This window comes from Hypomesus transpacificus, chromosome 18 (assembly GCF_021917145.1).
Source record: "Hypomesus transpacificus isolate Combined female chromosome 18, fHypTra1, whole genome shotgun sequence".
Lineage (NCBI taxonomy): Eukaryota > Metazoa > Chordata > Actinopteri > Osmeriformes > Osmeridae > Hypomesus > Hypomesus transpacificus.
In genome coordinates this window covers 13505233-13530419 of record NC_061077.1, presented here as the reverse complement: position 1 = coordinate 13530419, position 25187 = coordinate 13505233, and the positions used below count along the sequence as shown (strand labels likewise).

At 44.9% G+C, this 25187-nt stretch overlaps 2 protein-coding genes across 3 annotated transcripts in view; one reads left to right on the top strand and one right to left on the bottom strand.

Moving 5' to 3' along the window:
• The window catches only part of b4galt5 (UDP-Gal:betaGlcNAc beta 1,4- galactosyltransferase, polypeptide 5), a 28450-nt gene extending 22743 nt beyond the window's left edge, over positions 1 to 5707 (bottom strand). Inside the window, exon 1 of the mRNA XM_047040996.1 lies at positions 5143 to 5707. Within this exon, the coding sequence (XP_046896952.1) occupies positions 5143 to 5248 (106 nt within the window). The 5' untranslated portion in view covers positions 5249 to 5707. The remainder of the gene's footprint in view (positions 1 to 5142) is intronic.
• Positions 5708 to 6673: 966 nt separating this feature from the next.
• Positions 6674 to 24666, top strand: slc9a8 (solute carrier family 9 member 8). Of its 2 annotated transcripts, none has more exons than XM_047040203.1 (16): positions 6674 to 7031; positions 8108 to 8286; positions 9192 to 9272; positions 10228 to 10286; positions 15529 to 15612; positions 16133 to 16234; positions 16663 to 16697; positions 17142 to 17285; positions 19561 to 19696; positions 19954 to 20059; positions 20243 to 20359; positions 20597 to 20679; positions 21105 to 21216; positions 21543 to 21760; positions 22881 to 23027; positions 23655 to 24666. In XM_047040203.1, the coding sequence occupies exons 1-16, from the start codon at positions 6805 to 6807 to the stop codon at positions 23766 to 23768; spliced, it is 1944 nt and encodes a 647-aa protein (XP_046896159.1). In that variant the 5' UTR covers positions 6674 to 6804; the 3' UTR covers positions 23769 to 24666. The 2 variants fall into 2 exon arrangements, with proteins under 2 accessions (XP_046896159.1, XP_046896158.1); XM_047040202.1 differs by having other exon boundaries at positions 8105 to 8286.
• Positions 24667 to 25187: the final 521 nt, after the last annotated feature.

Sequence of the window (25187 nt, the reverse complement as noted above, 5' to 3'; positions counted from 1 at the left end):
AGGAATGAGTATTTTATCATTCTACATTTTGCTACCTTTAAATCTCCTTCCTGCTAAAGGAAATGGTAAATGCCAGGTCATGCTGTAAAAAACTCCTACTAAAAACTATTAACAAGGCCTGAACTATTCCCCACATTGCTCCGCTTGCTGTCGAATACTGATCGTATCATCCAAGAAGACATTCAGACAGTAGCCTTCGCTTCCTCCTCCAACGCCAATCTGTACACAGCAGGTCATCGCTGTTTTGGGGTTGTTTAGTTAGTGTGCTTTGGTCTTTAGACTTGATATACCCTGCAATGTGAGAATGTGTTGCCTCTCTCCCATAACACATTCAGTAAGTCACTGACGGTAGCCTGAATGGCAATACCACTGCCAATCCCCCCCCCCAGCTGCCCACAAGCCTGTTTCAGCACTTTGAAGGACACGTTGAGCTTCCTTTGTCTGACCAAAACGCAAATCTGAGGGTTGCTGGGTAGGGTCAAGTAGACCAACACTAACTTCAAGCAAATCGACATTCAAATGCTGTTAAGACAAGGCTGTCTACCCGCTAGGATTGCAAAAGGACAGAGTCGGAAGGAAATGCTGAGCTTATCACTCACACCCACACCATCGACACAGAAGTACACACAAACGTACTCAAACTGGGTGATGTGGGAATGTCAGTTTTGACAGTTCCATTTCTGAGACTGGCAGGAGGGGCTTGAGGAGGGGTGTGTGTAGGGGCGTGAGGAGCAAGTGTGAAGGACCAGGGGAGGGGCATGAGGAGGGGCATGAGGAGGAGGGGCGTGAGGGACCAGGGGAGGGGTTTGAGGGAACAGGGGAGGGGTTTGAGGGAACAGGGGAGGGGCTGATACCCCAGGTCAACAATGTCTAACAGTGTCACTAAGGTGATGGCAGAGGCAAAAGTCGACAGGGGAGGGATTATTATTATTTTTCTTGTCTTTAATAGACACAGTCTATCCCTTGACAGAAACTAAGAGCCATGCTGGCTCTTAGAGAGGGAGTGTATTTTGAGTTATTTGTGTTAATTTTCAAGTATTTATTGAATCTTTCTAAATTCCAAAACACTGGTACAAGCAACATATTGGTGATATAAAGACCTTATATGTCCAATACATACCTTATGCGTATAGGTTTTAAAGTTAATCTAATTTTGCATATGCTTTTGTGTATGTTGGCTTGGGTGCTTGTCTGCTTGTACAATATGAGTTTGTGTGTCTGCAGTCATGGTATCCTTTGGATTTGCGGGCAGCATGGGGTAACAGGCTAGTTGCACGCTCTCAGGAGTCCATTTATTCATTCCAAGACAGAAAAGGGAATCATCTGACTAGAAAACGCATCCATTTTAACACCAACACGATACATCTGTGTTGGAATGCTAACTTCCACATGTGTGGCATAATATAACTTATGCTGAATGATCATGTTTAAAAGCCCCATTGGTCCTGCACACGTTATGGCACCTTTTCCTGGTAGCTGGTGGTGGAACCTTTATCAGAAAGTTCATAGAATGAACAAGCTTTCTGTCAGTAACAGTGACGCTTCTGAGATCACACGTTTACCCACATATAAAAGTACTTGTTCAACCACATCATAAATGTCATCAGAATTTTGACCGAATTGCCAATGCTCTGGTACATTCATGCCAGCAATGATGTAGCCTACAATTGTTGCCGTTTCCTACATTATCAATTGTTTGTCAATTCAATCAACATGTATTATATTGGTTCTCTGTTAAATAGTCTTAAAATTACAACTTTGCACAGTGACTGGTTCTCAAGCTAATCGTTCCACTAAAGTCAACCTAAAATGTAACTGTAAAACTTGCACAGACACACACACACACACACACACACACACACACACAAAGGCAGACCGACACAGAGATTCCTTACATTATAGTATGGATGAAGAAAAAGCAATTGCCTCTGTGTAGTTCAGAGGTCAAAGGCCACATGCTGAAAACAGGCATGTCATTCAAGTGCATGGATGCTAAATCCACACACTGCAGGGTGCACTACTGCTACCACCCCTGGCACAACGCCTTAGAGTGGGGGTACTCAATAGGCGGACACTGGCCCGGATCCGGACCAGGACGCAATACAATTTGCCAAAATCAACATTCTAATTTAGTCATGCTCCAAGCCAGTTTTCATTGGTGCGTGATTTCGCGCTATAGCCTTTATTGTGTTCCTACTAGATGGTGTTTCTAAATAGTTTCTAACAAGTATGCATTTATGCTGCCGGTGGGGAGCACAAAACCAATGTGTTTAATCTGCGATGAGACGGTTGCCCTTGTCAAAAGTGGTAATGTGAAACGTCACTATGACACAAAGAATGGACACTTTAAACATAATTACCCCCAGAACTCTGAGGTAAGGGCCAGAAAAATAAACCATACCACCATAAACCCTGGACTAAATGGAAATTTGGTGAGTAGACCTTTGGGGTTTCTAATTGAGTACCCCTGCCCCTAGAGACTACCAAGGAAACCAAATGAAAATATCCACACTCATATACAATGTCACATTAAACACATCCCCAGACATAGATGTACCTGATGCACACAAACACATGGGCATGAACACGCACACATCCATTACCTCAGATCTTTCACACGCACATGCACACACGGTCAGACAGAAGAAGATGGACCTGACCTGACACGGTCAGGTCCATCTCTCAAGGGACTCAGGGTGCGCCTGGCTTCTAGTCGCCCCGCTTTCCACAACATGTGTGGGAGTCTGTGTGCGCGTGTGTATGTGTGTCTGAGTGCGTATGCGAGAGTGTATGTGCGTGTACGTGGGTGTATGTGTGCCTATAAATAGGCTGTGTGCATTCTCTACCTCTGGCTCTACTCCGGCGGGATCCTCTCATGTTTTAATTAAATAAACGGCTGCAATCAGGCCCAGCTGTGCCCCGCATCCCCAGCCTGCATCCAGCCTCCAGCACGTCCCCACTGCGGGGCCCAGGAGAGGCTGAGCTCATGTGAGGCCCCCAGGTGTGCTGGGGCTAGATCGTAGCATCCAGTAAGGAGGCACAGAAGCAGGGAAATGGTCATATTTGTTTTTTATGGAGTAGAGCTACTGGTCCTTTGTACGGTTTGTGAACATATCCTTCACTTGGCCTGCAAAGCAGTACAATCAACACTCTGGGGGACTGGTAGGCGAGAACAGAATGCCCTCAATAGTAAGCGGACACTATCAATCATTTATCCGTTTTTTTTTCAGCTTTTTATTTTTTTTGAAGAAAATGATGGTAAATGCGCAAATCCATGCTGATTTATTTATTGGAATACCGAACTGTTCAAATATTGATCGGGTTGGCGTTTTGAGAGAATGTTGGAGGCAATTCTTGGCACTGGTGAAATCTATGAAACACAACTTGGTGTTGGAGAAAATCTATCACAAACGATATTTTTGTTCTTCAACGCCACACAGCAGGCTCCTGCTCCTTTACTTGCACTTCACACAAAGATTGATCCGCTTATGGATCTGGCTAGCTGGAGCAGGTAGGAAGCCTGAGAAGATCAATAGCCATTTGGATGACAGAGGGGGATCAGCTTCCCTTTCGCTGTTTTACTGAGCCTCAACATGGCTGACAGACAGGGATGGAGTCTGTCTTTTACAGTTTCTCCTCTTACGTGGATCTGAAACGTGCTTCAAACTTCCTTCCCTTTAAAATGCCACAGTGAAAGGGAAACCATGTTTTTTGGCCTTGAGTCACAACTCAACCAAAGCCCTTGAGTTTTAGTCATGTTTCAAATCCTCGTTTGAGCTTGTGGTTGAAGAGGTTTCCTGATCAGGACATGCGCGTGAGCTGCAATCTGACCTCCTGGAAACTGGAGGATAGTAAAGTCAATTCATGAAAATGCTAATCATGTCCAACCCGATGAGGGAAAGAAATGCAACTTCCTGGATTTAGTGCCGCAAACAGGAAATTAAAGCTCTAAAACACACACTCACTCAGGGAAAGTCTACTTTCCGTAACACACCTCTCTGGGTCTACTGGAAATGACGGAGAACATGGATGCATGTTGTCATCCAGGACATTGTCATGGAACATGGTGTCAACAGAAACCTGTATAACTTATGTGTATAGTTGATGACACTCATTCATGTGTAAGGGCGGGTACAATCCTCCATCATAGTCATCATCTAACCATAAGTTACAACTCAAACTAAGTCACTCAACTCAGGAATAAGAATGGCAAAGAAATGAAGGAATGGTAAATTAATCAAGCTACATCTATTATTTAATGTTAAACAAGACATGTTTTTGACGCAATAAAAATTGGGCTTTGGGTAACTAACACCAGACTGTTTGACAACCGCTTCCAACAATCTAATATGCATTGGTAAAAGCCAATTATCATTTCAATGAGGTTCTTGAAGCCACACGCAGGCAAACACACTGCAAGACCTGCAGTGTACTCACACACAGCTCAGCAGCAGTTTGGGCAATGGCCTTTTTGCATCACACAGTGACATGTATACTTTAGATGGGACGGTGAGCTAATTGTTTCGGACTTGATCAATAAATGCTCCTTTGGTCGCCAGTCCCACCCGTGCTATTGATAGCATGGTTACTACCAACAGCGGAGGAACTTTGAAGAGGTGTGGCGTATTCACCTGCATGTGTTTCCCCACACCAGGAATATAGGCTAGGAAAATACAATTCAGTTAATATTATATTGAACGCAACTCACAACTCTTTTGTGGCCATTGTTAGTGGTTACATTTAAATGCTCACTTCACGTGCAATGAATAGCCTTATATTGTTTCAAGAGTGAACTGAAGGAAAATCCAACAAACTGGTTGTGATGCACGCCGGTGATACCCAAGGTGCGGATGACCCAAATGAAATCCCCGAGGATCATCAAACTATGATCGTCACCGCCTGTATCACGACTTTCAGATGTAGTAGAATGAGCGCGATTCACCTTATCATGGATCAGGAAATAAATGATGTAAACGTCAAATCTCAGCAGGCGCATGGTTAAGCGAGCTTGTCAAACACTCGTTAGACCAGCCAAGATGTCATACATACATGATCGACAGCGGCACAAATAAATCCTATTCCAGTAATATATTGGGAAAGGTTCACGTAGCCCGGTGAAATGATCAATGATAAATTACTCACCGATACCGGGCGCTGAATAGATGAAGTACAATGCGGAGGTGGACAGTGAAAAAAGGAAAATAAGCCCAAGGAATGACCTTCTTCGGAATCGTAAATGTCTCGGCATTATATAGGCGGCAAAAACACGTATAGACGTTTTCTTTTCAACAATGTGTCTGTTAAACCGATTTTCGTTAAAAGCCTAACAGCGTGTCCAAGCTCTGAAGTGCGAATAATCTTGTGGGCTATCAGCAGACTGGAACGGAAGGTCTGCGGCAGAGATGAGCGGCTACTAGGAAGTCCAGCGTCAGAATCTGCTAGTATAGCATAGGCAGTCGAAAATGAGACACGGGTATCAATAACTGAATCAATCAGTCAAGACATTAGAATGCGTTCTTGGTAGGCCTATATATTAATTGCAAACGTATCAAAACGATATTGTTACTGCCAATTCAATGAAGGCTCATCATTAGCCTAGTCCACAGCCCAACGATGATGGGATTCAGCCGCTCCTGCGGAAGACTGTGGAATTGTTACTGTAGGCTACGAGCGTCCCCCGCAATGGGCTAGGCTTCTCTAAAAGAGGAGTTGCAAAAGTCCTTTCACATGTGTGCCTACTGGGTGTGTGTAAAACCCCGCATGACATCACTGATTGACTGCTTCTAGAAATGATCAAACCTCATCAATAGCCCAATGTCTTTATTATTCGACAGGCTACCAAATTGTAAACTTGCTGTGCACCATTGGTAATACTGAATACCGAATTAGATAGTAAGAGAGTTCCATAGATTCTATTTGAATTAAAAACAAATATAGACAACGTCATAACTCAACAACAGGAGGCACTAACTTTGGATCCCCCCTGTAGGTTTTATGTTACACGTTGCGAGTAAGTTGGGAGTCAGATGGCTAAACGGTGAGGGAGTCGAGCTAGTAATCAGAAGGTTGCCGGATCGATTCCCCGCCGTGCCACATGATGTTGTGTCCTTGGGCAAGGCACTTCACCCTACTTGCTTCGGGGGGAATGTCCCTGTACTTACTGTAAGTCGCTCTGGATAAGAGCGTCTGATAAATGACTAAATGTAAGATGACATAATCATCTATTCGAATGAAATAAAATCCAAGAGGGAGAAGGCTTAACTGCCAATCAAGTTGATAACTGCAGTGCATAGTAATTTCACTGGAAAATCTTTCCAACTTGCATTATATTAAAAAAAGAGGGAAAAATAAAATGATAATAGGATATCTTCTGTGCTCGCTCGTGCAGAACTAGTTCTCTCTCAATGAATGCTACGCCCGCTAGTCTTAAAAACTACAATTCCCTTCAACATTCTGCTTTTCCTATGCACCATGGGTATTGAAGTGAAAATGTGCCAGGTTTTGTTGGCATGGCTTATCTGTGTCAATGCAGTTGTAAATCAAATAGTATGAATGAATTGGTACTCATAATATAGGTAATTGCAGAGTGTATTTGCCATTTAAACGTCGTGTAATTTGTTTTGTTTTTATACCAGGAGGCGAGAGTCACCAAGAAAACTACAAATCCCAAAAGTTCAACATTCAGGAAGAGAAACTCTACGTGTAGTACTGATCCACGTTAAAATTGGATACAGTCGACATGGACTTTTTCGTCTTTTCTGTTACTGAATAATTGCACTGCGGTGTGAAAGCACAGTTTTAATAATGAAAGGCATGAAGTGTACATTTGCAATTTGCCTACTGGTGATGTTTTTGAATGTGTGCGCGGCGGACAATGATGAGAAAGAGTCGCTGGAACTGCATGAGCAAGTCGTCGCTGCAGCAAATCAAGATCAGATCGTCTTTACACCTAGTAATAATAAAAATGCACAATTAGACGATGACGATATTTCTGCCTCCCACCAGAACCTGGGAGATGGACTGTTTACCAGGTAAGGACAAGCTTCTGCAAGTTTTCGTCGTGCTCCATGTTTACAAGTGTCCTGGAGGTGACAGCTGTCAAATCATCTATTCCCAATTTGGGACCTTCAGTCATCTGCCTGCTGTCATCGTGGTCATGAATGAATCCCAGTTAATGTGAGGGTTGTAAAATAATTTGAGGTTGTATGCAAAATTCATGTTTTAATTTTGGTTGAATTGTAAGCTCCTTTGTTCATCATTAATGAACATCCTGGGACTAGCTTACATTTAGCATAAAAGGACTTAGGTTAAGAGGGGTTGAATTATTTAGGGGAATGTTTGTTTGACCTTAGGGGGTAGCTTGACCAGGGAGGGAAATCTAGAGACACGAAGTTTGGGTGATTTAAGAGTTACGAATTTTTGGAAATCTGTTAAGACATGACCTTTTTTCCTGTTAAGACATCCATTGTGGAGAAGAGTGTGTTTATTGTTTATATTGATTGATTGTTGTTTAGAATGACCAGATACTGTGAGTCTACATGGTCTGTTGTGGGATCCTTATCACTCAGCTGAACGACATTTATGTTACGTGTCCTCAAGTAGTCCTTGTTTGTGTACACTTACTTGGCGAACAAACCTGATTCTGATTCTGAACTAACCGAGACGGTCACATATATTGTCATCTTAACCACTCAACACTAATCTGATAACACTGGTGGTGTTGCACTGTCTTGTAAACAGTAACTTGTAACTTGTATAACTGCATGCTCTTATGGGTCTTCCCTTTGGCGCTTGTTTAGTTTTTTCACAATGTATGCTTCATGTTTTGGCTGCTTGCAATGTTTGGAACTACCTCGTTGTTATGATCAGTGACCTCTTTTGTAAAGCTCTCTCTTGGAAGTCGCTTTGGATAAAAGCGTCTGCTAAATGCATAAAAGTAAAGTAAAGTAAACACAGACAGTTCGGTACAGCTCTGTATAATAGGCCCCACAGTTAGATCGGTGCACACGTAGTCCTTGAATACATGATGAACTTGGCCTGCTATTTGCACACATACAAGTGTCTGCTGAATGAACACATGAAACTGTAACTCATTCTAATGCAGCAGGTTGAACGACACAGAGACTTCTGGAAATGACACCCACCATGCCACCACCCCGGTTGTCAAGGTGACGACCCCGGTGCCCCCAAGTCCTAAGCCCATCCTCCCTGTGCAGACAGGGGTCAAGGCCCAGGAAGAGGAGCAGTCCAGTGGCATGACCATATTCTTCAGCCTGCTGGTCATTGGTGGGTAGCTTTAGGACTGTTCTCCATCACATGTCACCACTTAAGAGCCACTGTCCATCCATTAGCCGGTATTGGAGGGAAGGAAAGGAAATGGAGGGGAAAAGAGAAGGTTGTGGCTGCACTTAAGCTAACGAGAGGGACATGTCTCCTGGGACGCTCTCTGACCCTAAGGCATTCTCAGAAACCAGTACCAGAAAATTGCCAATTGTGGTTCAATTTTGTTCCCTTTGTGCGTTATAATTATTCATATAGAAATTAGGATTTAGAACCGTATAGGATTTAGGTTATACCACTAAGAAGCAGATAAGAAGTGCAAAACCAGGAGTTCCAATGCCCTTGAACTGGTCACAAATGACAAATAAACCGAAAGCTACAAGTTGTAGGCTAGTCTGGCTCTTCCATGTCTTTTCAACCTACACCAGTTGGGACTCACTTCTCAACTATTACTTGAATCAAATGTGCAAGATTAGAGTTGGGGCAAGGCAGTGGCCCAGTCAGTGGTCTGCATCCTATTATTCATCCTATTTAGTATGCCAAAACAGGTATTGTATATCCCTATACATAGTATAGTCTTACTGAATGCCATTACCAGGATGTTTTAGTACATCTGGTAGCATTTTGCAGTTTTGTGAGTCAGCAAACTGATGTGACCCACAATTGCTACATCACTTCCTGCTTTATGCGAATCACCCGTTCATTAGAACTCTCCTGATACACTGTGTGACCAATATATTTTATCTTCAGGCAGCTGAGTTTCTGTTACTGTCCTATGACTCTACCACCGCGGTTAACAAAGTTGTCCAAGATATGAATAAAGGTTTAAAGGAGTACTCATCATGGTATGTGGTGTAGGTGTGTGAGGTGTTGTTTTTGCTTACTCACTTGGGGTCTGTTCTGTCTTTCAGGTATCTGCATCATATTGGTGCATCTGCTCATCAAATTTAAACTGCATTTCCTTCCAGAGAGTGTGGCTGTGGTGTCCTTAGGTGAGTATTGCATTAATTAGCCTTGGGGTTGACTAAGGACAATGTTTAGGCATCCGTTGCACATGTTTTTCCTGATTGCCTTATCCTTCCTTATTTCACTAAACTCTCAGGGGTTAGGTAACCCCACTTTCACACAGTGAGTGTTGCGCAGATGGGGCAGTTGGGTGCACATGCACGCACATCCATCTTGACCCCGCGACCTTTCTCTCTTTCCTCTTCTGTGCATAATGCATCAAGGACTGCTCTCTTGTCTGGGGTTGGGAGTACAGGCATAATCGGCCCTCTGCCCAGAAGAGATAACTCTCCTCCTCACTTGTTATTCAGGAAGCAGACTCTTTCTTCCTCCCTCACTCTCTTCACCCTTCCTCTCTGGTCCTCTCCCTCACTCTCTGCCTCCCCTCTGTCTTCATCCTCTCTCTTGCCCTCGCCTGACCTTGAACTGTCTCGCGTTCCCCAATAAATTGTCGGCTCTTCTTCCAGTCCACCTCCCTCCGTCCCTTTATCCACATCCCCCATGCTATCTCTCTCTCCCTCTGTCTCACTTTGACCTTTTCAAGCCTTTTCGCTTTTCTTCTCCCTTTAATTAAAACCCTTTTTTTGAGTCATGGAATAGGAGAGCCAGGTTCTTTCACCCCTCACCCAAGGGGACTCTGTCACCATAGTGGGTGACGTTACTAAGACAATAGCTTCTTTGTCTTCCAAGTGTATCATTTCCCATCTCAGAAATACAACAGTTGGCTAGTACACATATATAATGAATTAGGAGAACAGGCGCAAAGCAATGTGCCCTGGAATCACCACCCAACCTGTGTTGTCCAGCATATTTCCCTTTGTGTTGTCCGTTGCCAATACATGAACGTGAGGCATGGCAACCAGGGATAGGGATACACTTGTTTTTTGTTTTTTTGTGATGACGGTGATTTCAGTTTCTGTGTGGATCTTCTATCCTCTACAGGTATTCTCATGGGAGGCTTCATCAAGATCATTGAGTTCCAGGAGCTTGCCAACTGGAAGGTACAGTACTGTGTTCAATCTGGTACTTTCCAGCATAGTATATGGACAGGAGTTGGCCTAACAAACGCTCGGGACCCATTTCACACTGAATCCAGCCCCTCTGTTAGTGTAACACAATCTGTAACCTGAGAAGAACTTCCCAGGCCTACACAGGCAGTAGACACACCTGTAGGCATATTGTTAATGTTGCCCGATGCGTAATAGCAACAGAAATTAACGGTCTTTCACTTTTCAGTTTCTCTTGTTTTTCTCTCGTTTATTTTTTTCATCTGTCTCTCTCTCTCTCTTGTTCTCTCTTGCCTTTCTGTCCCTCAGCCATCCTTTAGTTCTCACAGCCTTTAATTAACATTCCTATTCCGCTGCCAGTGAGGGGACAGGGGGGAAGAGAGACAGGTTGTGTCAGGGTTTCCTGCACACAGGGGCCATTGTCCCAGAGACCCGGGACCCCAGGGTGGTGCTGAGTCATCTGGCTCAGTAATCAGAGCCCCTCTACCCCCTTTTAACCCTAGCCTGTGTCCACTGGCTCCTTGTTCTTTATCGTCCAAAAGCTCTTATCTTCCAGCATGTGTGCTTGTGTGTGTGTGTATGTGTGTGTTTGGGTTGCTATGAACATAGCAGTACCAGCTCAGTCCTTATTCACAGGGACTCGTTGTGTTTTAGTGAAGTCGCATCAGTGCCCGGGTGATGTTCCTGCATTGATAAGTGTATATGATTTAAAGTCTCCACCTGTCCTTATGCTATTGGCAACGTTGGTTTTGGTGCAGACTTTGTACAGTAACCTGTTCTTCTACTAGGAAAGTTTGGCAGAATTCTGGCGAATGCCATTCAGTCCAATTGAGTGTTTGAGCATGTTCTCAAATTCCTTTTGAGTGGTGACTTCCTTTGTTGTGTTTACATTTGTAGATTAGAGGGATTTTCACAAGGACAACAATTCGTAATGGGAAATGTTCTCCGTCAATCAAGCCTTTGCCTTTTCCCCCCAACCCTTCCATTTAAACAACATTTGTAGTTGTGTGTATTTCTAGCTTCTGCCTCTCCCCTGAAGGTTAGCTGCTAAAGCTAGTAGACTGAGTCAGTGTTCCTAGCAGTCAGGAATAGCCTGGAAACTGTGCTAATTGCTAACCGCGCAGCACTCACCCAAGCCCCTGGGCTAGGACATCCTGTTGTCCTTGGCTTGCCTCTCTCTCCTTCCCCCTCCCACCTCTATCTTCGATAATAGTTACTGTAGCTCTTTCTTCTTGTGCCGCGTTCCTAGCACCCACTCCTGCCCCTGGTCAATTAGTTTTCCTTCTTCCCTCCATTCCTCTATCCCATTTCATCAAATTTCTCCTATGTGCACTGACACAGTTCGCTGATCAGCTTCATATGTGAAGTGGGGTGGGGGTAGACATGCTTCCACTTGAAGGCGCGGAGGGAAAACAGGTTTATGAGGTTTTGCCTACATCATTTGGTTACGGGAATAAGAGGCAAGGCGTCAAAACAAGAAAAGGGAAAGACAAGAGAGTCCTTGTTCCATCTTGTGCCTGTGAATCTCTGAGGGCACTCCCACCGATTTTACCTGTGACTGTAGCAAGGACGTCTGCCTCAGCTAATAGGAGCCCCCCTGTGTATCTACTCTCTCTCTCCCTCTCCCTCTCCCTCCCTCTCCCTCTCTCTCATTCATTTACATTGTCTCTCCTTTTTCTTGTCAATTTACTTTCAGGTGCCTTAGTGGCATGACCAAAATAATTTGAATTGCTAAAGCTTTGACATGAACGCCTTTAGTTTGGACCGGTTTCGATGTCAGAAAGGTCTGTGAGTGTGTTGCTGTGTTGTGCAGTGTGCATTAATCTGAACTTGTATGAGCCTCACCTTTGGATAATTACACATCTGCTCGCTACATGCTCATGCATGCAGAAATACCATTCATGTCAGAGGGAATTCAAGCATGGTTGTCTGATTTCCTGTGTCTCAGAGGTGAAAAAAAACGTGGTTTACCTTTTACCTCTTCCGCTGCCTTGCACCAATGGCTAGAAGTCACATGATTTAGCTGATGACCTGAAAAGGGTTCCTGGTAATAGTTTATCTAAAGCCTGCAAGCACCAGTTTTCAAGATCCCAGGCTAGCCTACAGCCTACCCTGAGCCTTAGATACTCTATATTTTAGAAGGTCAACCTGCTGAATAAAAGCAGCTCTTGGTGATTTTTGCCTGTGTTCAGCTGTCAAAGTTGAATTTGTCGTCATAAGGTGTTATCCTTTAGCCTGGTCCTAACCAAACTCTCGTACATTTCATTTGGACAGACAGTCTGGGATCGCTCCATTGACAAGTGTTAACTTCCTTGGAGGTGGGTTCTGTTGAAGTTTAAAACTATTGAATCTACCCAGAGCCACTTGTAAAAGGAATACTACAGTACTAATAGCATTGATTTTCGTTCACATCTGCTTCTTGATCGGACTTGTAGGCTACCACATTCTGCCAGTTTTCTGCAATGCCTTAGCTCCAGCTGACACGCTCGCGTATGGTTGTCGCAAAGTATGACGTGTACAGTTAGTTGCAAGCGTGCACGAGTTGGAGCTAGCAACAAGCTTCTGCGCAAGACCGGACGAGAAGTGTCTGGAAAGATGGCGCGGTCCATTTTGCGCACTGAGCACTTTTCATAGAAATGAATGGGGACGCCATCTTGGAAGACAAAAGTAGCTGTGTCTACTAATATATAAGCCTTCACCACTAACGGAGCTAGCTGGGAAATCAAATTTTTCCCGAACTCCGTGGGGAGGAAGGCCACAACATCAGGCCACCAAGAAAACTCAACAAAGATTGTTCTTGCTCCGGCTTTAGCATTTGGATATTCGGCAGCGTTGCCACAACGGACCGAATTGCTTCGCTCTCTGCCGCCATTACTGAAGTACAACTCAAACTAGCGCACAAAATCAACGTCATCGTTTTCAGCAACTCCCTCTGTTCGCGGGTCAAAGTCGATTTGAAAAATCCGACTAATATGCCGAAATCCCAGACCAGAGCCCGTTTAGGGAGAGCCTGTCGACTCCTGATTAAACCCCATTGTACCAAATTTGGTTGCAGTTCCACCAGAGTTCCACTGGGGGTGATTGCCTGCATGAGGCAATGAGTACAAAATGAATGGGAGTCTATGGAGCTAGATGGCTAAATTAGTCTCTTCCGCCTGATTGTGGTTCTTAGATTTGATTGTAGTAATTGCAAGTTCAACATGGATTACAGGTCGAAAATTAAATGAACGAGTACTTATGTCCTTTCGATTTCTTACAGGGTGAGTCGTTGTTGCCCATAACACGCCAGTATTCTGCTGATGAATGCTGATTGTATGATGTCATTGACATTTTAAAAGGCTTTTTAGAAGAATTTTTTTTTAACACCCAGCAGTGTGTATTTTATTTGCCTCCCCTTTTGAATGCAACATTCAACTACTACTGAAAAAAAATATATCCTGAGAAAAGTGGATTTCGAGGGGTATAGTTCCATAGACCTCCATTCATTCTGCACTCACTGGTGAGCACCCTCATATGGATCCAGAGTGGAACTGCAACCAGTTCAGAAACCGGATGTTTCCCGAAAGTGACAGTTTTCCCCATATTACACATTCTCTGCCCAGACTGAGTACAGAAGCAAAATGAAAATTGAGCGGAAGTCCGTAGAAGGGCAGAGCCAGGCTAGTTATCCCTGCCTTACACAGGTGCTATCTCTGTACTGGAAGTCTCTCTTTTGCTTTCATGCTAGTTGTGAATGTGTGGCATGATTAAGAATGATGAAAGTCTGGTATGATGGATGTTTCATAAGGACAAATTGGAGTTTTTAAAGTAGTATTTTGTTTGTGTATTTTTTTTGTGCCAAATTTAGGACTAAGATCTGCATCTCAAAGTGCACAAGTCTTTCTCTAGGCATATTCTTCAAGGTAATCCAGCCTAGATACCCACCCAAACATCTCAATGTTTTAACCTTCTGCCCCGCATCTGTGTGGATCTGTGCTTCTGTGTAGATCGCTAGGTATGGAACATGAAGTTAACCTGAGTTCAGAAATATGACTCCTCCCCCCTGTGACTCAGGTAGTGTGTGGGAGGGCTGCCCCGCCCTACAGACGGTTTAGGAGAGATTGTTGACTGGCCTGGGTAAAATAATGTAACATGAGACACGGGCCTGCGCTCCTCAATCTCTGGAGGACGACTGATATGACGTCAGTCTCACACAGGGCCCAGAAATAGTCCTGTCATCCACATGGGCCTGTGAGTCAAACACACACACACACACACACACACACATACTCTCACAATAGGCCGCGAAACGGTCACTATGTACCAAATAGGCCGAGGGGTTTGACACATATAATAATGTAAAGGATATTTAATTTCCAGTGCAATAGACACACATACACATACACACACACACACACACAATAACATACTGTAGGGTGCAACAGAGCGTAACACTGTGGCACATGATGCCTATGCCAGATGCTGGAACCCAGCCAGTTGAACTGAGGGGCAACAATCATGCCATTATGTTTCAAATATGATCAGAAATGGAAGATAACTGGAGAGTACTGTGTGCACGATGAGATCAAGTGTTCCATGTAAATATGATATGGTGTGCACTGCATCTTAGTAATGTAGGTTTGGAAGAGTGTTTTAGGCGTGTGTACTGTACATTTTGAGTCAAGCTTTCGTTTCAAACTCCAAGTGTTAACTGTATTTTTTTTAAATCCTTTTGAAAACAGCAGTAGGATGCCGTTTCTGTTGATTCTTGTTCCAGCCAATTAGGGACAAGAATAAAGCTCATCTCAACTTAGACTTTCTAGCCACAAGTATAGAGGAATCGCCCTTCAAAAAGTATATAGAAAAGGGTTGGTTAAAATAACGACACAAATTTGGTGGCACATCTATTACCTATAGGCAGAGTGGTTCCTAAATGACACTGTCATTTTGTGTTGTGGGAAAGATTCCATATGCTAATGATGCCAAGCCTGTTCCTTTTCTTCTGGCCTCACTGAAGAAGGGAACCACCAGGGGCATGTGAGGCACACACTTAGCCTCTTGGTACCACACAGTCCGCCTGCCAATCAGGACCCACGTTCTTTATTCTATCATAAATGAATGATGATTTCTCATTCAGGACCGTTTATGTTACCGCTGATTTATGTCTGTGACCACCTTGCAGGCTATGTAGACCATAATACAGGCATTGTGTTGGCCTTATTTGACCAGTGTTTATTTGTTGCATCTGATTTGACAGGAAGAGGAAATGTTTCGACCAAATATGTTCTTCCTCCTGCTCCTGCCACCCATCATCTTTGAGTCTGGATACTCACTGCACAAGGTGTGTGGGTTTGTTTGTTTTGGGTGCCAATGGAACATTGTTCAAACATTTACATTTAGCAGACGCTCTTATCCAGAGCGATAAGAGCGTATAAGTACAGGGACATTCCCCTAAGGCAAGTTGGGCAAAGTGTCTTGCCCAGGGACACGACGTCAATTGGCACGGCCGGGAATCGAACTGGCTAGCTTCAGATCCCTAACCGCTCAGCCACCTGACTCGCTACAAACATTGCTCTGTACATAGATTGTGGTGGTTATGTGTTTTACTTGACCCTGCTATGACATGTCATACATTATCATTCCTATCATTAAAACAAGGAATCGTCCTACATCTGGTATTATTTTACGTGAGACATTCGGTTTGTTTTCATTGACACAGATGGACACATTAATTCTGTAAATGTGCTTGATGGTGAAACCACGCTCTAGTAAATGGTTGATGATTCATTTTTTGACTTGACGATAAACTGCAGATGTGTCGCCGTGTTTAATGAAGATTGTTATGCGTTTGTGGGGGTCAGGGGAACTTTTTCCAGAACATTGGCTCCATCACCTTGTTTGCTGTTATTGGCACGGCCATCTCGGCCTTCATCGTGGGAGGTGGAATCTACTTCCTGGGACAGGTGAGGGTTCTGCTTGTCATGCAACATGACACAGGGGTCAGGGGAACTTTTTCCAGAACATTGGCTCCATCACCTTGTTTGCTGTTATTGGCACGGCCATCTCGGCCTTCATCGTGGGAGGTGGAATCTACTTCCTGGGACAGGTGAGGGTTCTGCTTGTCATGCAACATGACACAGCAAAAACTGGAACTAGAAATTCTGGGAACACAAGCACCTCATTAAGAATTTATGTTTTTGGTAGAATTTGTTCATTGAAATGTAGACGTTTTATCATTGCGAGGTGTTGCAGGTCAACATAGTGTGCAACATAGCGTTGCTGACATGTTGATGTTTTGCAAACCTGAACATTCCACAGCAATATGGTATTACTGTTGCTCAGGAAAACATAACTGTTGATCCTCCCAACCCTCTTCCTGTCTTTATCACAGGCTGATGTCATCTACAAGATGAGCATGACAGACAGGTGAGTTGGATCTGAGTAAGTTCCCACCGCACTGTACAGAGTGGAGAAGATTCACTCAGGCTCCTATCTGTCTCCTTCACAGCCCAATTGAGTTAGAGAAATAGTTGGTTATTTGTTACCCCAAGGTTAAGGTTAGGGATTGCACATTTGCCCACGTACGCTAACTTGACTGGTGTAATGCTTAAACATAGCTCCATCCACAGAGAAAACCACCAAGTTGCTTCTGTATTTTCCGTAAGGAAGTATTTCTTTTAATATGGTCTGTTAAGTCTCTTAACTATCAACCACAATCTCTTCTCTTCATTACTTCTCTCTGTCTCTGTCTCTCTCTCTCTCTCTCTCTCTCTCTCTCTCTCTCTCTCTCTCTCTCTCTCTCTCTCTCTCTCTCTGTCTCTGTCTCTGTCTCTGTCTCTGTCTCTGTCTCTCTCTCATATATATCTGCAGTTTTGCTTTTGGTTCCCTCATCTCAGCCGTGGACCCCGTGGCAACCATCGCCATCTTCAACGCTCTCAACGTGGACCCTGTGCTCAACATGCTGGTGTTTGGGGAGAGCATCCTCAACGATGCCGTCTCCATCGTGCTCACCAAGTACGTTGTCCTCTCTGTCCTGGAACACTCTGCCTCGTGTCATCCACGGAATTATGTGATATTAGTTTCACGTGGGCTTCAAGTCAGGGCAACATGAACAACATGCACACACGCATTCTTGTTAAAGGCCCCGTCACACCATAACGTTCTGGTCAACGTTCTCTGAATGAACTAATCGTTCAATTTTGAGCGTTCTAGGGCGAGGTGGACACATCTGGCGTGTGACTAACGTTTGACTATAACGCATGACGAGCGTGGGACTGACCCATGAGGAGCGTGTAACAGCGACCAAGTAAGACACGCCAGAAAACTATTAGCGTGTGATTACGTGTCACTGGGTCGCGACGACGTGACGAAAGCAAACGATGAAAACGAAGGAAACGATGAACAACAACCAAGTAACGCTAGGGTAACGACTAGTAACGACTGACTAACGATAGCCAAACGCCTGCAACGTTAGTCACGTTCCACAAACGTTCTTCAGCGTGTCCAGCGTTTAAAGCGTTTAAAAAGTTGAAGAACGCTGGTCACCATGAGAACTTTTGTTCATGTTAAATCATTTTTTTTGGGACCAGCGTTCTCCGCCAATCACCGCCGATTACCACCGATTACCAGTGTCCACACAACGCTCTTCTGGCGCAATACCAGTGCTATACCAGCGACCATGGACGATTAGCAACGTTTCCTCTAACGTCATAGAACGTCGACTAGAACGTTATGGTGTGACGGGGCCTTAAGGTCAGCTGAGCTCCTATAATGTTCAGGAATGTAAAATATTGTCTCCTGTCTGCTTTAAGATGAGGGCACACCAAGGCGAAAAAAACTAGTGACACATATTTCCCAGAACCCTTCCCTAAACACATACCAGCGGAACAAAAAGTCCGTAGAATCGTAGGTCATCAGTCAAGTGTAAAAGATAAGGGTCTTATGATGGGGATCTCGTGTGTTCAGTAACATGATGTGAAGTGTTTACTTTATTGTTATAGTGAGAGAGATTCACAGACACACACGCACCCGCACCCACACACAGAAACCACACACTCATTCTTGACAGACTGGTTTTGTGGTAGCTCGGCCGTTATTGCTTCCATATGTTTGTTGTATCTGTCCTCCTTTCCTTTAATCTCTCAATCTCACCTGACTCTCTTTCTCTCTCTCTCCCCCCCCCCTCTTTTTCATTCTGTTTCCTCTCTTGTCTCCATGCATGTCACACCCAGGCTAATGTGTGTGTAGTGATCTCATATGTCACCTCGTCCCGGAAGAGTAAATGAACCCATAAATTATAGATAGGAGTTTACTGGCTGTTGCTCAGCCGGTTAGCACCATAACCGGAACCCCTTTCCTAGAAAGACACACTTTGTCCTCTCGCCTTACACAATGTCCTAATATGGCATATGCCAGAGCCCAACCCGCAGAGCATTGTTGCTACCCTGACATGCAGAGATAACCACACCACACTCTGATCCAACCCATAGGAGGCAGGCCAGGTAATAGGAAATTACGTAGGAGTGATCTGCCAGGTATTTGATGTTCACCAGGCAAACTTGCTTTGACAGTCCTGGGACAATATTTGCGTCTGGGGAGGGCCCAGCCGCTCCCCAGCTCATATGAGTAATTAGGCTGCTAGATTTCGACGTCGCATACGTTACCCGGGTCGGTTGGAGACCCGGGATTTGCTTATGGTTCTTGGTGATCCCGGTGCGGCAGTTTAATTAGCTCAATCAAAGCAGACAGTGGTGGCTGTTTCTGATGAGACTGTGTTGTTAACTGACTCACTGCCAGGGGAAACGCTGTACTGAAACCCAGTTTTGAAACCCAAAAAGTGCTTCTCAACAACATTGTCTACCCTGCCTTTAACTAAACACTAAATCAGTAAAACAAATGTCTAGCTGTTTTATAAGGCTTGTACTAGCAGTTTAATCCAACCGGTGATCAAATAGGACATGCATACTGTCAAGTGTGTGTCGTGACATGATGTTTCCTCGTCTCTCTGTGTTTTAACACTGAGAGGAACTTTTCTAGATGTGCTGTAGTGCCACACCATTCTAATGTAGGTGATGCTGGCCTGTTTTCTATCATGTTTGTTCTCATTTGTAAGTACCTATGCATGCACGCAAGCACACACACACACACACACGAACAGGTGACCAACCAGCCAATGGAGCGACACTGCCCTCTAGTGCAAGATGGAGGTAGCACATAGTGAGACAGTTTGATCAACGGTATATGTGCTTACACTGCAAGCACCCTAAAGTCTCTCCTTTCTCCCCTGAAGCACCGCAGAGGGATTCGCCCGTTCAGATAACTTGGCCACGGGCTGGGAGACGTTTGTGCAGGCGCTAGGATACTTCCTCAAGATGTTCTTCGGTTCTGCTGCCCTCGGAACCCTCACAGGACTCATCTCCGCCATCGTATCCTCCTTGTAGCCTCTGTGTTGAACTTTCTTAGGAAGTTCCAGTACAGATGTGTGGTTATCAGGAGTTTAGGCATATATAGACTGCCGTGTATGAAATCATTGTCAAAATAACAGGGCGCACTCGCCAGAGGTAAGTAGGAAACAAACTTTAATATGGGAGAGAGAGAGAGTTCTCCTGTACCTCTGTAATGAGAGGAGATAGATATTCCTGTGTAGTTGTTAGCGGTTAGCCTACCTTAACTATTTCCCCAGTCTCTTAAGCACTTTGACCTCAGGAAGACTCCGTCTCTGGAGTTTGGAATGATGATCATCTTTGCCTACCTGCCCTACGGACTAGCTGAGGGGATTAAACTGTCTGGTGGGTTTGTCGCACACGCACACTCGCACACACACATACATAGTTTGCGCACACACAGACCCTCACACACACACATGCCATGTCCCCATGGAAACATCGTACACAACACCACACCCGGTTAGGAACAAGTCCTCACGTTCAGTCCTCCCTTGCTGACCTCTCTCCTTTCCCCTCTCCTTGCAGGTATCATGTCCATCCTCTTTTCAGGGATTGTGATGTCGCACTACACGCATCACAACCTGTCTCCCATCACCCAGATCCTGATGCAGCAAACCCTCCGCTCTGTGGCCTTCATGTGTGGTCAGTATCCCACACAGTCTCACATACTATTATGCTCATATTTTACTTCCAGAAAATTTAAGTTTCAAAAACACCCCAGGTATCCTCTAAACTCCCTGTAGTCTGAAGCCTGCATTGTTGTGTTTCTGTCTCTCTCTCTCTCGTTCCCTCTCTCTCTTCCTCTCTCTCTCTCTCTCTCTCTCTCTCTCTCTCTCTCTCTCTTTTTTTCTATATATTTCTTTCTCTCTTTCATTACAGAGACATGTGTGTTTGCCTTCTTGGGCCTCTCCATTTTTAGTTTTCCTCACAAGTTTGAGCTGTCCTTTGTTGTCTGGTGCATAGTAAGTACATTTCATCTGTCCTTTTTTCTCAAGCTTCTGGCAAAGGCTTGTGAATGTGGAAAACACCTACATTACGAGGAAAAGCTGTTATCACATAGTCGTCTTTCCCAAATGTCCAGAGATTGTAACGATGAACACCACAGAAGTCTCAATAAGGCATTATGCTGTTAGCCTTGCAAACCCGCCCAAACACAGTTTCAATTATTCACTAGACCAACAGTGTGACCCCCAAAAAACTGCTGTGTGTTCATAATGTTCGTGTTCTGTCATGGCAACATTTAAGTTGACATTTTATACACAAATGAAGATGGCTGGATTTGATTAAGGGACTGTCACGACAAAAACAACAACATTCCGTGTTGCTATCATGCATGTGAGTTGATGTCCGTGCCAGTGCGTCTGACGTTCTCCTCGACCCTGTGTAGATCCTGGTGCTGCTGGGGCGGGCTGTGAACATCTTCCCTCTGTCCTTCATGCTCAACTTCTTCCGAGACCACAAGATCACGCCCAAGATGATGTTTATCATGTGGTTCAGTGGTAAGAACAGGTTCCTGGGAGTTTCTAAGATTCGCTGGAGCGATGACGGTCAAAACAGAGACATATGTCCATGACGCATTAAAAAAAAAAGTGCTTTGAAGGGCAATGTTCATCTTCTGATACGGTGACTTTGCAGTTGCGAAGTTGGACATGTCTCTCCTTTGATCCCGTGTGTTACATACTTTTCTGTTCACTTCTCTCTCCAGCAGTCTCAAGGACTTGACTAGAGTCACTGGACCAAATACTGTCTCACCTGTCTCGCTGACTCGCTCTCTCTCTCTCCTCTCCGCCCCTCCATCTTCTCGGCCGCTCCTCCTTTCTGTCAGGCCTGCGGGGTGCCATCCCCTATGCCCTGAGCCTCCACTTGGGCCTGGAGCCCATTGAAAAGCGCCAGTTGATTGGCACCACCACCATCGTCATCGTCCTCTTCACCATCCTCCTCATGGGAGGCGGGACCATGCCCCTGATCCGCATCATGGACATCGAGGAGACGTCGCGGCGCAAGAGCAAGAAAGACATCAACCTCAGCAAGACGGAGAAGATGGTGAGAGGGAAACGTCGGGACGGCGGGTTTCTCTCGCTCGGCACGTCCTCCTCCTCCTCTGCTTTCACTCTCCCCATTATCCTTTTATCTTTCCCTCTCTCTCTCTCTCTGTCTCCCTCTCTATTGTCGTTCCACGTCCTTCCCTTTGGCTGGCATGCATCGCCCCAGTGTTCTCCATATGAGAGGCACATCAAAGGGTTTACTTTTGCTTGCATCAGACACACAACTCGAAGGGGGGTGGGGGGATTATTAAGCCGACAGTGTTTATGAACACACATACCTATGCGTGATACTACCTGCTCATGCATGCCATTTTTGAACTCGTACAAAGTGCACGTACACACAGACGAGACCCAGACATCGAGGACCTTCTGGTAGTTGTAACAGTTTTGTGACAGCTTTGGAATATAACAATGTCTGTATTCTGTAAACATCTGTAAACAAATACATTCAGAGTAATTTAAGGTGTGACAAAACCTTCAGAATTGAGCCACTTCTTTATCTTAAAAACGTTTCTTTAGACACACAGGCATGTTAAGTATTCCTCGAGATGAGGATATTTTGTGGGTTCTTCTTGGAAGAGCTCTATGAGGTAGCTCTGGAAGTTCCTCCACTGTCTGATCTTCCTGCAGAATCGTACTCCTTTGACAACCCTCATTCAGATCTATGTGTGTGTGTGTGCGTGTGTGTGTCTGTCTGTCTGTGTGTGTCTGCATGCGTGTGTATCTGTGGGGGGGGGGGGGGCAGAGAGAGAGAGACAGAGAGACAGAGACAGAGAGAGACAGAGAGAGACAGAGAGAGACAGAGAGACAGAGAGACAGAGAGACAGAGAGACAGAGAGAGAGAGAGACAGAGAGACAGAGAGACAGAGCGCACCGATGTCTTTGATGTGTTCCAAACTTAGAGTTGCAGACAACAGTCTACAGCAAAATCTCATCTGTCTCTTTTCCTCTTTCCCTTTTTGTTGTTGTGATCGTTCTCTCTTCCTATCCCCGCTCTCCCTCCTTCCCTTTGCCCTCCCTCCCTGTTTGTGGTTCAATATCATCCTACCCCGTACTGTGCCCTGTCAATTCCCATCCCACCCCGCCCTCTCCCCCTCCTCCCCTCCCCCTCTCCCCAGGGCAACGCCATCGAGTCGGAGCACCTGTCGGAGCTGACGGAGGAGGAGTACGAGGCGCACATCTACCAGCGGCAGGACCTGAAGGGCTTCATGTGGCTGGATGCCAAGTACCTCAACCCCTTCTTCACCCGCCGCCTCACCCAGGAGGTGAGGCGCAGCGTGGGGGGGGAGCCCCTCGCGTGGCTGTCTGCGCATCGTGCACCACACAACACCTCGCCTTCTACCCGCGGGGGGAATGTTTCCACGTTCCCCTTTCGATCGTTCCCTTTCGGATTCCCTGTCCTTTCCCGCTGTTCCCTTTGCACTGCTTTGGCAAGTGTGCGTGTATGTGTTTTGTCTCAAGGGCCGTGACAAGACCACAGAGAGACCACACAGAACGTTTAGTGAATTACGACATGACTAAAGAAAAGTATTAGATACAATGTGGCGGTGTCAGTTAGCTGGTTAGCGTCATCGGTGGAACGGGTAGTCAAAGTTTAACGTTACAGAGTACATAAACGAAGGTTAAAAAGCCCCAGCTAAATGAGCTGTTGAGAGAGGTCTCCATCACCATCAACGAAAATAACAAAAATGCTTTATTTATTAAATTGCCTAATTTGCTTAAAGGGAAAACGGGCTACCTTTTTATGTGTATATCACACAAACCTTCACACTGGCCCACCAGCGCTGAGAGCGAGGAAGGCATTTTCCTGACAGACAGGGAGCGGCTTCCTCTTCTACCGTCCCAAACCTCACAACGTGGGGACTTAAATGTGTACCACTTGGTTGTTTCAGGACCTCCGACACGGTCGAATCCAGATGAAGACGCTGACCAATAAATGGTACGAGGAAGTCCGACAGGGTCCGTCGGGATCGGAGAACGACGAAGATGAAGCCGAGCTCCTATGAAGACGATCGGACCAGCACAGCCACCGGCGGGCTCAGCGTGTGCATCTGGGACCAGAGAGAAAGTTCCACAAGAGGACCACTGGACCTTCTTCTGTGTGTGGAAGAGTGACCAGACACCACAAGTGCCCACACTGAACCGTACCACTTCACTTGACTGTACACCACTACCATGACCACCCCAGCCCACTACACCGAAGTAGAGAGTTTCTCCTGAACCAACCAGGGGCCTTCACAGAATATGGAGTGGCTTGGAAATCAGTGAATCCAGAATAGAAGCTGCTCTTGTGCCATGTAATAACACTGCAACTAGATACTTGTTTGGGATAGGGGGACTGGTGATCCCCTGTCCTGCGCTGTCACAAAATAATTTGAATTTGAAGGGAGACCTCTGCTGCATTAGGAACGTTGTGCTTCACGTGTGATAGAACTGATTTGGTGCTGGTTCTCGACATGCTTTAATGGCAGGGCTTAGCGTTCTTTGCGCCATGTAGCTCCTCAGTTCGAAAACGTTTTTTTTTTAAGGAAAGCTCACAAAAATATTGAGAAAGATATTTCTCTAGTGAGGCAATATTAGAGCACTTTCAATCACAGTTTCACATTTTGCTGTGCTACTGCAAATACTTACTTAATTTAGGAATGATCTCTGTAAAGTCTACAAATGGATTTGTTAGGGTATTTGCCACATTATAATGTGAAACACAGGGAATGCCACCAATGAATGTGGGGATGAGGGGAAAATGTCATTTTTTTGTGTCTTATTTATCTTATTTTATATTTATCAATTACATATTTGATATGTTGCTGGGATAACAGCTTTTATACTGTCACAGTTGTTGAATGATGTTGGTGGAAGTTGACATTGCATTGGTTAAACATTAAATTGTTTAAGGGTACCAAATTGGCCATTATGTTCTTTGATGTAGAGCTTAGGATGAAATCTGTGTTGTACCATCGTTGATGTACACCTTCTGAAGAACACTTGGATCAAATACACATTACACTTTAATGCAGATAGATCTCCTTGAGTAAAGGAACAGAAAAATGACATGCCAGTGTTTGGGATTGGCAACACCACTCTAAATTCCAGTGCTATACATTGAAGCATAAATTAGCTTCTAAGGTAAAAAAGCAGACATTTGGAAAGTTTGAGATGCATGTGTTTGTCTTCCAGTTAGTAATTCCCTATATGTATTAGCGGCCTGGTTTGGACGCAGAACTACATTGACATACATCTAACACCACCATTTATGATCTCAGTTTGCACTCAGACACCTGTATAGATGTGCTAATATCTCCTATCAGTTTTCCTTCGGGTCTCATGTCCATAGCAGTACAAGACGGAACAACATGTTATATCAACCCATGATTGATCCAGCATGTCACTTGCATGTATTTATTTAGCCGACCCTTTTCTCCAAA